At 39.2% G+C, this 12,622-nt stretch overlaps 1 protein-coding gene across 5 annotated transcripts in view; it reads left to right on the forward strand.

Moving 5' to 3' along the window:
* The window catches only part of MTR (5-methyltetrahydrofolate-homocysteine methyltransferase), a 51,306-nt gene that overhangs the window by 12,935 nt on the left and 25,749 nt on the right, over positions 1-12,622 (forward strand). For 2 of the 5 annotated variants that reach the window (XM_036380498.1, XM_036380499.1), the window contains exons 7-14: positions 92-151; positions 3,312-3,406; positions 7,095-7,195; positions 7,549-7,610; positions 8,326-8,393; positions 9,546-9,622; positions 10,719-10,831; positions 12,211-12,351. In XM_036380498.1, the coding sequence (XP_036236391.1) occupies positions 92-151; positions 3,312-3,406; positions 7,095-7,195; positions 7,549-7,610; positions 8,326-8,393; positions 9,546-9,622; positions 10,719-10,831; positions 12,211-12,351 (717 nt within the window). Of the gene's footprint in view, positions 1-91; positions 152-3,311; positions 3,407-6,776; positions 6,979-7,094; positions 7,196-7,548; positions 7,611-8,325; positions 8,394-9,545; positions 9,623-10,718; positions 10,832-10,865; positions 11,383-12,210; positions 12,352-12,622 lie in introns of those variants that run through there. The other 3 variants (XM_036380500.1, XM_036380501.1, XM_036380502.2) reach the window with 3 other exon arrangements.

The following is a 12,622-nucleotide window of genomic DNA, read 5'->3' on the forward strand; positions in this document are numbered from 1 at the left end:
AAGGGTATCAATCCCATAGAAACAAAAAGAAATGAACAATCTGAAGAACTCTCAAAACGTCATTAATGTTTTGCAACATATTCTTCTGTAGGCAGCTCTTTTTGCACTCCAGATGTTGTTTGAGGAAGAATATGCTTCCCGGCCCATATTTGTAAGTATATTTCAATACTTTACATATCCTTAAGCTTCATTTGTGAACTAGCTGAGATGGCAGTTGATTAAACTGCTTTGAAGTGAAGGTAATGAGTTTATTGGAAATGTACTTTTTTCCACATGATTGTGAAAATAAAACCTCTTACAGTTTTGTCAAATCAGCCTTGGATAGCTCTGTTCAGCATATCAAACCATAGTCTAAGGAATGACTTTATTCCAGTGTGCATTCATTCTGTGTATTTCCACAAGAAAAGATCTAATCATGGAGTTTTTTTCAGGCCTGCTGTCTTGAGGGCGATAGGAACCAGTGCTTCAAGGAGGAAATTAAGCAAATTCTGACATATTTTCAAGTAGAACGAGTGGCCATTTGAAGTCAGAAAAGTCTGTCTTACTCCATATTCTTTTTCTGATAGTTGCTGCTCATGAATGCATTGGAAGAAATACAGAAAAGGAATAGTTCTGATGTATTCTTCCAGTTTTCTACAGTTTGCAGTCCAGGCTTTCTGATTTGCAGTTGATGTCTGTTTGTAGGCTTTTGTTGAATATTTTTACTCCTTCCTTGCATCTGTGTTCAAACTGACCAAGGTATCTACAAAATAATCTGCCAGTAACTTTCACAGCTTATGAATGTGCTGGTTTGAAAATTTGCTTACTTTTGGCCTGTCCACCTGATAACTTCTATTGTGTCTTGTCATTTATCTCTTGAGAATGATAATGAGCAGCTGTTCTATGTTCCCTTTGCTGCGTAGTCATGGCATTTCTAGTCCTTTGTGAGAGCCTCCTTTAGTCATCTTTTTTTCAGCCTGATGAGTCCACTTCTATTTAGCTGTTCTATTTGGTTCATTCATTATTGTTGCATTTTTGTTTTCTATTTCCTTAAGCCAGAGTGGAATGACAATAGAGCACAGTTTTCAAAGTGCAGACATCAGGGATTATGTGATAGCCTAGTGATGTTCTCTGCCTTTTCCATTTTTTTCTTTGTAGTTTCTGATGTTTTGCTTCACTGCTAGTGAGCTTGGAAATTTCATTCATAAAAGTCTCTTTTGTTACTTAATTTAGCTTCTAGAACAGTAAAGACTAGTTTGGAGGTGTCATTGTGTAGAACTTCTGTGTACACAATTTTATACTTGGCCAGTTAGCACAGGGGGTTTTCTGAGTTGACTTTTTGTCTTCTTTGCCCTGAACAGAGAGGTCCTTGAGCCTGGTTCCTTATTCTTTGTTCCCTGTTCAGTTATCCTGGGAAGTTACAACCCTTAGCACAGCTTTCTAAGATTCCGCTGATCACCCTTCTTGACTGAGTACTTTGAAGGCAGGAAGTAGCATCAATATGAAAGCATGCTTTGGAGTAAATAGTGGATTTACTTTTGCATGGAGTCTTCTAAACCCATTCCATCTTCTGGAAAAAAAGGCTTTTATACCTGGTGTTGTGGTGTAGGAATGGTACTCTGCAAGTCAGTGCCCTCACTGAGATTCTCCAAATCATGCGCTGCATTTTTTGCTCCCCCACTTTCTTCCCCTCTCTCTTTCCCTGCGGCAGGAGGGAGAGGAGAATTGGAAGCTCAAAAGGCAAAGATCAGGGGTTGAGGTAGGAACAGTTTACTGGAAACAGAAATAAGAAAAGGAGCAGTAACAGCAACAATATTAATAACAGAAGTGTATAAAAGAGTGAGTGACTCACATGCAAAGATGCTCACCTTGGAGCTCAACCTGACTGCAGCCATGCAGGTGCTCCCTCTGGCTTGGGACCAGCATCTCCCAAATCTCCGGCTCAGAGCTGGTGTTACCCCACCGCCCTGTGCCACTGGAAGGAGCCCCTTCTCACTGGAGGGTCTCCCTTCTCCCACACCTGGCAATGATGGGGTATAACTGTTGTCCTGGCCATGTCCCCTCCTGGCTTCTGCAAGAATTAACCTTATCCTGGCCAGAGCCAGGACATCTGAGGAGCCTTTCCTGGCTCATCCAGATGCCTCCCGAATTCTTGACTTCATAGTTAGTTGAGGTCAAGATATTATTTGCACATCTCTCTGTATACTGCTGAAGAAGTGTGATTATGCAGGTTAAAACTTACACTTCCACTACTAAGTTGCAACATTTGATGTTCCCTTGTGGCGAAAGGAGTAACTTTTTAAGGTCAGACCCACCTCTCCCACCAACCACCACCAAACAACTTAATAGCAGTCCTGAGACCTGAAATAACTTAAATGGGGATTAAGTGAGGAGAAGGTGACTACTGAGAGCTGCCAAAACAAAAAACCCCTGTGGATTTGTTCAGAGGCTGCCATCAGAATGATACCATGGTACTCATGCTGCCTGGCTGCTGGATGGTTCAGAGTAGTTTTCTCCCTTTTCTTTTTTTTTGTTTTCTTTCTTCCCCCCCGAGGAAGTGAAACACAGACATAACAACTCTCCAACTAGTTAAAGTTGAAAAGAAGGGTATTTATTACAGCTCCAGAAGCATGTGGAATCTTTTCCAAAGACATGCAGGAGGAGTTTGAGGCTCCTGCTCTGTATTTATACAGAAAAGGTTTTACATATCTGAGCGGTTTCTAAGGACACATAATAAATAATCGTTACCTGCCCACTTTGTTTTATAATCAGCTGAAGATCCATTATGGCCACGCAATTGTCCTCTTTAATTGGGTTGGTGGGCTTCTGGGGAGGAAGTAAGACATCTTCCTTATGGTAAACTCTTCACCTATGTCAAGTCAGCAGGGCTCCTTGATTTGCTCATCACAGTCCAAACCTGCTCTCATTTTTAGAAGTCAGTGGTATTTATGGCTTATGCACTCTTACAATACTTCATAAATCACCTGTCATTCCCAACCTTGTTTCAGGTATCCCCACCTGGTACTGACTGATTTTCTTGTTAAGCTCTAATCACAATATACGATCTTTGCTAACTACATTTCTAACTTAACCCCTTGACTCAGAGGAGGGAGAGAGGGAAAGACAAAAACCTTTAACCAGTCTTCTTTCTCCTAGAAAAATATTTAAACATTTATATGGTGAAAAGGGTTTAATTTTCTGTTTGAGTTGTGCCTCATCACTTTGAGTGGAGCACAGGTCTCTCTACTTGGAATAACAGCAGTTCATCCATTTTAATTTTCCATTCTGTTGTGCATTTAATTCTTCTTTCTCTGTGTTCAATTGATATTTAGGTTTCCGGAACTATTGTGGATAAGAGTGGGCGTACCCTCTCTGGCCAGACAGGAGAGGCATTTGTCATTAGTGTTTCCCACAGTAAGCCACTTTGGTAAGGAAATGTATCATTCATTCTCTTTGTTAATTAGTTGTAGATTGGGATTCTTTTCTATTTTAACCCTTGCTTGCAGCTAAATGGAAGCTATACAAATTGTAATAATACATAATCATGTGCATTGCTAATGTGTTTTTTTGATCATTCCCTCAACAGAAATTATGTTTCCAAAGAAAGCTGAGTTTTTAATTCATTGCTTTAAATAATCTGAGGCTTTGTGTTTACACTGAAATCACAATTAGGTCAAAATCTGAAACTGTAGTTTGCCATCTCCTACTGTCTTGGGCTGTGCCAAGAGCCAATCCCTGGTACAGGCAGGACTTGTCTCTCTTAGAGGGAAGCAGTGCCATCTGAGAGTGTTTTAGAGTGTCTTGAAAGAGCAAAGCATAAAATACTATTGCAGTGTTCTTTTTACTGAACTCTTAGAAGAATGTGCCCTGAGTGATTTTCTCAAGGATGTGCATGGTTTTTTTAAGAGCTCCTGATGCCTCAATTTATTTTAATTCTTTTCTCTCCAGGCAGAAAAGTTCAAATAAATGTGAGGTTAAGATCTGTGCAAATGGTTAATGTGTCAGATTTGGTCATTGTGCAAGGTTTTGCATGTTCATTTAAATACCATCCCCTGGTTATCTACTCTTTTATGTTGCTTTGCCCTGTTCTACCTCCTTGTCTTCACTTCCTTCTTTACCTTTTTTCACTCTCAGGTTGGGTCTCTTCACACAAAAGCCAGAAATAGATGTTTTTTTATTAGAATATTCTAATTGAAAGCACTTAGTTCGCTGTTAGTAGTGCACACCATTCACATTATGATGAGCCATTGTTTGTTTTTACAACAAAATTTCAGCTAAACCACGCGATCTGTCATCTCAGTGATGCAGAAGCAGAAGACTGCATTCACAGTTTTCCTGACTGCCCTTGAGGCTCCACTTTCCCAGACCAGACGGTGTTCCAGAAGTAACATATGGAGCCTCTTGGAACAGGGTGGTAGTTGACTTCTTCTCTCAGCATCACGGCCTCGTGATCCATATTTGGCATGAGTCTGTCTCAGATAATTTTGCTCTAACTTTCTTGCTTCTGAAGAAGAGAGAAGGGCACTGGAGCAGAAATCAAGAATTTAATAAAGCATATTTCATAAAAGCTGTCTTATGGATCTCAATGTTTGAGGCCTGTTTCTCATTTGTGAAAAGGCTACTATACAGCACTGTAGCAGAAGGGTTTTAGTGGTTGGAACAGATTGCGTTTAATGTTGTTTCTGTGGCCAAATTGGTGCAGAGTGGCTTTAGGGTTGTGAAAAAACTGATTAATGGTCGGATCCTAGGAATCGTGTTATACATGTTCATGTGTTTCTGTTTGGGTTGTGTATGCCCCAATTAGGGTGATATGTCATCCTTAATTCAGTTTGGTTTGGACCCCACCCTTAAAAATGTGTACTTTGTGTCTGGATGAGGGAAGTGGTAGCTGAGAAACTCATGAGCTGTACTTAATAAGTGCTGAAAGATATGTGTCAAGCTGCTTGCCATGAATGATGCTCAGATGTGTTGTTTCAGATCCTATGATTATTTCTACTGTGGCAGCATTAAGAAGACATACACTGAATTTTGGGCCATAATGTGGATTTGTTCTGGTCCCAAAGGGCTCTGCAGCCTTATCTTTCACAGGAGTTTATGTATGACTGCTGTGGAGAAATGAGCAAGAGAGGGAGGTGATGTTTAAGATGGGCGTGTGATGCTTATTTACGCTAGAGTAGCAGGGACAGAATATCAGCTATTTGCCTCAAGGCTGCTTGCTTTTATGACATGCTTAACAGTTTGCTTTTATCAGATGTTTTCTTGCATGATGTTGAGTGCTGTGAGGAGAATGATACTGGCCACATGAGCTACTTTTTGTTTCTGAATGAATGTGCATGTCTTTGGTACAGTTCTGACAAGTAATGTTTAGATTGTGTCATGCTCATGAATATACTTGTCAGCAACTCCTATAATGGGTAATAATTCAGGCAGTTTGGAGTGTGGGGAGTATGAGCTGGAAGCTAGTAAATTGAGTGACTTAAGAGTAGGAAATACACTGCATTTGTCCTCATTTGATAAGGGCAGGCTTGTTAACTGTTCTGGACTTGCTTTGCTTTGAAAATCTTGAGGGTGGGGGAGCCCATACTTTGAAATGAATTCCAGAACCTCATTGCTGTAATGAATTGCCTATTCCTTGGGCTTGCTATTTGTACCCAGGGAATCTGTATGATGGATTTAAAGATATGTAAACATCAAATCTTGATGTGAGGAAAAAAAAGGTTATTTTCAAAATTTTCTGGCTAGTATAAGATGTATTAGAGTAAGCACTTTGAAGGTGGAGGTTGCTGTTTAAGAAAACATATACCCTCCCCCCTCAAGCACCAAACCAAACCAAAGAAACAACCAAATCCTTACTCATCTCACCCCTAAGTTATTTGGAGAAGGGGTTTGTGTGTTATTTGATCTTGATCTGTGACTGTGATATTCAAGATCCTTGGTTTGGATGTTGCTGTGAGCCCCTTAGATTTCAACAGTTTTTCATTCTGTTCAACAAGTAAATCTGACTGCAATTGCTACTACTTACGGAGTTACCAATGCCCTGCCTACTCCTTGGAAACAGGAGGAAAAGTCAAAAATCATTTTATGCTCCCAGTCTTGTGTGGGACTTTTCTGCTTTTGACCTCTGTGAAACTAAGTGGGCATACAGGCACTTAATTAGCTCGGCTGCCTGTGGAGCTCAGTCAGTTGGGAGATGTGGCTGTTGTGCATTCCTGTTTCACTGGGTTAGCTTGCATCCTCCCCGAGACTGTTATTCCAGGAAAGGAGAAAGCTTTTTTTATGTCTTCCTCTTCCAGCAGCTCTATGAACACCTTCTGAGTTCTGCAGTGCTCACAAGGGGGTTTCTAGAATGGTGCAGAAAGATCAGGAAACATGTAAAAGATATCTATGTACTTTCTGCAAGAGAAATTTCTGTATTTAATACAAATGGAGATATTTTGAGTGCAAGTCTCATTTATGTATCTGTCATTGAATAAAAGAAAATATTATTATATCTCATATACTGGTAAAATTGTTTAGAAACTTATTAATCGAAAAATTCTTCTGCTGTAGTGCTGTCTTGGTTAGTAAGATGTAGCAGATTCAGTTGCTCAAGCTTAGTGATGCCATGAGGCTTCTTGGGGGAGGCACTTGCTCTCTTCCAAAGTTGACGGAATTTATGTATAATTTGTAAAGGAAATTATGAGTTAGCATCTTGAAGCAGGTCTTGCCTTTTCAGCCTTTTTTCATACTTTTTCCTGCAGCACAAGACTCCTTTCCCATCTGCCATTCTCATTCCACTTGTTCTCTCTCTTACCTAGAAAACAGAGTCGTCGTGTTGCTGCAGTTGCTGTCAAAATGCTGCCACTTTCCTCCTGGATTTTGAAATGAAATCTTGATTTATTGTTCCCAGTTCAATTCAGCCCAGCCCCCTTCCCTCTTGTGCTTTTCTTCCATCTGAGGGTTCTCCTTTTGCACAGTCATGCTGTATTGATGATGATGATTAAAGAAATTGGAGATCAGGTTGGTTTTGTTTTAGATGATTGTGGGAGTTAGCAGTTGCCAGCACTAACATTTATCTGTTCTGTGTGTAAAAGGTGTTTTTACTTCAACATAATTTTTGAAAATTTATTTTCCAGTATTGGCTTAAATTGTGCTTTAGGGGCAGTTGAAATGCGTCCATTCATTGAAACAATTGGAAAATGTACAAGCGCCTACATCATCTGTTACCCCAACGCAGGTGTGTTGGTGCCCATGTTCCTATGCTTACAGGCACATGAAATGTAACTAACCTGTTCCATCTCCTTAGCAATAATAGAGTTGAAGTAGCTTAAAAACATGATTGATTTTACTATTAAAAAGAAAGTAAGAATATTTTAAACTGCTGAAAGTAACTGTTGTTAGTTCTGTGACAATGAATCCAGAATGCTTTCTTGCATAATTAATAATCTGCTGAGTAGTGATTGCAAGGGTGATGAGGCATTTTAGTCCTCATACAATTGTAGCTGTTTTAAATGTGCCTTTTATGGAATTAAGTTCTGTTCTTTTGGACTTTAAACAAATTGTAATACTGAAAAAAATTTATGTTTTAAGGTCTTCCCAATACTTTTGGTGGTTATGATGAAACTCCAGAAGTGACTGCCAAGCATATAAAGGTATAAAATACTTCTGATTATGTCACATCTGATCTACTAGTAGATAAGAACTCTGCTTGTATCCTGTGCATACTTGTTACAATATTGGGGATGGATTTTTTTTCCTTCAGATAGCTATGTATGTCATTTGGATTGTTTATAGACAATTTGCTCAATGATAGTGATTTGAAGTATCACACTAGGAAAACTACTTAGGAAACTGAAAACCTTAATTACTTCCATGTACTAAGCTAAGGTTTCCTGCTGCTTGATCTGTGCGTGTTACTCATTGCACTCCTGTGTTCTTACTGTTCTATTTGGGAATTGTTCAAAAAGCTGAGTGGTGTTTATGAACTTGGCACAATTTTACAGAGTTGTGTGTACAGGAACTGCTGATGTTGGGGGTGTTACAGAGCAGGGTCTTTCCCCATGCCACTGGATCTGTGCAAGATAAAACTGTGTTTCTGAAACTGCAGTGTGTCAGCAAGAACACAGTATAAATAGGCCAGTTTCAAATGTAGTCTCTTGAAATTGTCTGTTGAAATTGCTGGTTAGCCTTGGGAATCCAATCTCAAAACAAATCCTGAAGAGACAATATAGTGCAAATTGTTTTTTTAATTTAGTATTTTTCTTCTGAGCACCCTGAATTGCTTCACATGTGGAGAAAAACAAATAAATAAATGTATATATAACATAGCTTTAATAACTCTGAACAAAATGTTCCTTCCTCTTACAGAATTTTGCATTGGATGGTTTGGTCAACATAGTTGGAGGTTGCTGTGGTACCACACCAGCACATATCAGGTACTTCATGTGCTACAGCTCTGGACTGCAAAGTAAATTTAAGTGCTGCTTCTCTGGCACAATATTCCATGACTTGTCTTAGAGTTTCCTGAAAAGGTGGATCACTCGAATGCCAGTAGCAGCAATATATGAAGTGGGAAGAACCTGTTCATATCATGAAGAATGAGTTGAGGCGTGGTTCAGACAAGGATTAAACCTCTTTGGTTTTGTCATCTAAAATTGTTCTGGAATTACTTCTCCCTCTCTACTGATGAATAGAATAGACTCCTCATTTCTCTCCTTTATTGTGCTGTATCTTCTTTCTCTTTTTTTGCAATCTTAGCCACAAGGTGAAACTTAAGGTTTCCTTTGATGGTAGATGGAAGGAAGGGATGTGTGTGTGTTTGTTGGGGAAATTCCTAAACAGAAGTTCTGTGAATGCTGTACAGCTGGTGCTGGTCCTGACTACTAAGCAGGAGCATTGGATGTCTTTGTCTCTGCAAGTAGGTCAGCGGGAAAGCCTCGTTTTTTCACTTAAACTCAAAAAAGAAAGGACTGTTGTGATTAATTTTTACCCTGATATAGACTGGGAAGAAGTGCCATGTAAACTTGTAGAGGACACTGTGTGTCAGTCCTGACTAGTGTGAAGAGAAAATGAATATGAACAGCATGAGTCATTCTGGCATCTGAGAAGTGTGTCTCAATAGAGAGCAATGTTTGTCCCTTGGGTATTTGCTTTTGTTTTTTTGTAGAGGGTGATTTTGTTTTTGTTTTGGTTTTGGGATTTTGTTTGATTTGTTTGCATGGGGTTTTGTGGGGTTTTCTTTGGTTGGTTTTGGTATTTCAGTCATTAGCAGTTGCTCAGCTCAGCAAGTCATGAATATGGTAAGAGTCAGTGTGGTTGAGCACTGATTCTGAAATCCTTCAAGTATCCCATTGTAAATCATTCTGTACTTTAAAAACATCCAGCATTGTATATTTCCTGCAAAGTTATGTTAGAATCTTCTGGGAGTATGTTTTTGCCTTTGGCCTCACAAAGTGAAACTACATAATTAGTCTTGTCTCTACAGGGCTAAATTGGAAATGTAGCTATATGTCTAGTATAGATGCTGTTTGAGTCTTGTCTGGAGTAATTTAATTTTAATTGAAAACTTTCTTATTTCTGTAACTCAGAAAAATTGCGGAAGCTGTGAAATTCTGTAAGCCTCGTGTTCCACCTTCTCTCTCTCAAGGATGCATGCTGCTGTCAGGTAAAGTGTGTAACAGTTTAGTTTCATAACTAATGCAAGTTTCCTTTATAAATTTATTGGCTGTTTTCTGCTGATCAGAACAATGCTGTGAATGTCTGGTTCTACCTGACTCCAGCAAGCTTATGGACGTGTAACCACATCTAAATCTTACTGTTTTGCTTAAAGGAGTAGTAGAATATTTTTGCTGCCATCTTGTATAACATAATCGAGCCAGCATATTTACTCTGCAAGTCTCAGGCATGTTGTAATGGTGTATGAGTATCTTTGTCTTCACTTTACAACAGGGAGGGTCAAACACAGAGAGACCAGGTAATTTGGCTACAGTTATTGGCAGAGCTGGGATGAGATCCTTGTATACTAGCTGTGTGAGGGCTGTCCTGTCTCACCTCAGATGCTGATTCAGTCATACTGGGACTGTGTTCCAGCAATATATCCAGGTCTAGAACATGTTTTGTTTGTATGTTCCACACTTTAGGCATTCTTTTAAGCGTTTGAGCCATGTATCTGAATAAAACAGTACCATCTTTTCAGTCGGGCATTTTAACCTCAGGTCACATCAGTTTAGCATAAATAAAATATATCATGGTTGGCCTGGGATGTCATGCCTTAGCTTATTTGGTTCTGCTGTAGAGCTTGTTTGCCTCTGCATTGCCTGCTACCCAAGGGCCCAACTGGCCTTGTTTCTCCGAACTAGGGTATGTGGTTATGAGCTGCCCTTGTTGGTCAATGGGCTGTTGCTTCTTGCAGGGTGTCATGCATGAGGTAAAATAGTTGAAAGTTGAGAGGACATGCGCACAGATGTCCAAAGAATCGTAGCTTAACTTCTGTATTGTAAAAGGTGGTTGTTATTTTTTGTGGGTCAGGTAAATTATTGAATGTCATTGAGGAAGAACAGACGATTTGGTGTATGTATTGGCAGCTGTTTCATTGCATTGCTTTTCTAGTTACTCATTAGAGCACTGATGTACTGAGAAATCACTATTTGCAGAGAGAGAGAGAGACCTTTATTTTACAGTTCAGAAAAGAGATTGTGTCTTTCTTACGCAGTTTTTTTCTTTTCTGTTTTAACAAATATGTTCAAAAATATCTTTTTAAGGTCTGGAGCCATTCAGGATTGGGCCATACACCAACTTCGTTAATATTGGTGAACGCTGCAATGTTGCAGGATCACGGAAGTTTGCTAAACTCATCATGGCAGGCAATTATGAAGTATACATATTAACAATAATCTCATAAGAAAAATAATCTTTATAGCTGATGCTCTGATTTTCTATTGCTCCATTACACTATTACTGTTTGTTTTGCTGGCACAAAGCACTATTCTACACCAGTTACAAGAGTAAGAAAATGTGGAGGATTTATTTTTTCTCTGTTCTTTGTTTCTCTGCTTGCCAGTTACTAATAACTGTGAGAAGGGCTTTACAAGACTTCTAATTTTTTTGACAAGTGTTACAGGCAACTTTTAATTTTTAATTTAGTTATACAGCTGGTAATGGATTAGAAAATGTCCTGGTCTGTGCTGCATGTAGGGGCTTGGTTTACAGAGAAGAGGGGAAAAAGGTGGGTGTAATCCCCTATTTCAAGTTATGAGGAACATCTGACTTGGGATAGATTGTGGCACTGTGCAGCTCTCACTCTATCTCCCCTTCCTCACTTCCCCAGTTCGGCTCAGCATTATGATTACATTTAATTGCTACCTACTTTGATCTCTGAGTCCAACATGCTACATGAGCAGTGGTACAGAAAAAGATGCTTAGAGGGTAATTGCTTTCTTGAAACTACTGCAGGGCAGAAATGAAGAGGCCGGAAGACTCATTCTTTACTGGTGTGAATTGATGCTGTAACATTGAAACAAATAGCAGGGTGACTTTTCTTGAGAGTTGAGACTCTTTTCCAGAGTATACTCTGATGTTACATCAAATCAGAATGAAAGCCTTCGTTGGTATTTTTGGAAGTCTGACTATTAGGCTAGTAGAAGTCATGAAGCAGGTTAGGCTTATTAAATGAAGAGACCTTTAAACACAGGTTGTTAGGGACTCTGCAGAATGACAGAAAAGAGAAAGTGAACAGACATGGGTGTTCAGATAGTTATCTAGGCTGGGGGAAAAGCTTTAGTTTTCCTTCTTAGCACTTGTGATTATTATGCAGCTTGCAAAAATGTTGAACAGCCTTTAAAAATCAAGTATCCTGTTGCAAAACACCAGAGCTTGTAATGAAAGGCCTTATTTCATGCTATCACAGAGACTGTATTTTCCTGTCATCTTGTGCAGTCACAAGCCTTTGTTACCGTGCAAATCTTAAATTATTCAATTAAGCATATGACCAACTTTCTACAGTCAGTGATGCTACCAGCACATCAGGTCTCTGATGTCATGTTCTCTAAACAAATTAATTATAGGTTGTTCCATATCAGCAACTTTTTTGTATTGTTGTACATGACAGACCATTTCCTTATTTTCTTATAGGATGTCTTACAAATTTTTAAATTTTTGACTGCATGCTTAGTTTGCAGAAATGAAATGTTATCCTGAGAATAACTAGGATTTTTTCTTCTCAATGTTGTTTTGGTTTTTGACTTTCTTCTTTAGGAAGCTCTGAGTGTAGCCAAATTGCAAGTTGAGATGGGGGCCCAGATTCTTGACATAAATATGGATGATGGGATGTTGGACGGCCCCACTGCAATGACCAGATTTTGTAACTTCATTTCTTCGGAACCTGATATTGCCAAGGTTGTAATTGAGTCACAATAATGGACATGTTATTGACTTGTAAATTGCATGCAGGAGATGTTGATACCGTTTCATTTAAAAACCAGTTTATGTGCTTAGGCAGGTGTATTTGTCCCCCGAGAGGAAGTGACACTGTAGTAGGGAAGGCCTTTGGGTGAAACAGAGGCTTTTCTGTCTGTTTTCACATAAATATATGCCAGTCCTTTTCACTGGCTAGAAAAGCTGAATGCAGGTTCATTCTGGAGCAGTTATAAGCCATAATGTATATGTT

The sequence above is a fragment of the Molothrus ater genome, chromosome 3 (assembly GCF_012460135.2).
Source record: "Molothrus ater isolate BHLD 08-10-18 breed brown headed cowbird chromosome 3, BPBGC_Mater_1.1, whole genome shotgun sequence".
Taxonomy (NCBI): domain Eukaryota; kingdom Metazoa; phylum Chordata; class Aves; order Passeriformes; family Icteridae; genus Molothrus; species Molothrus ater.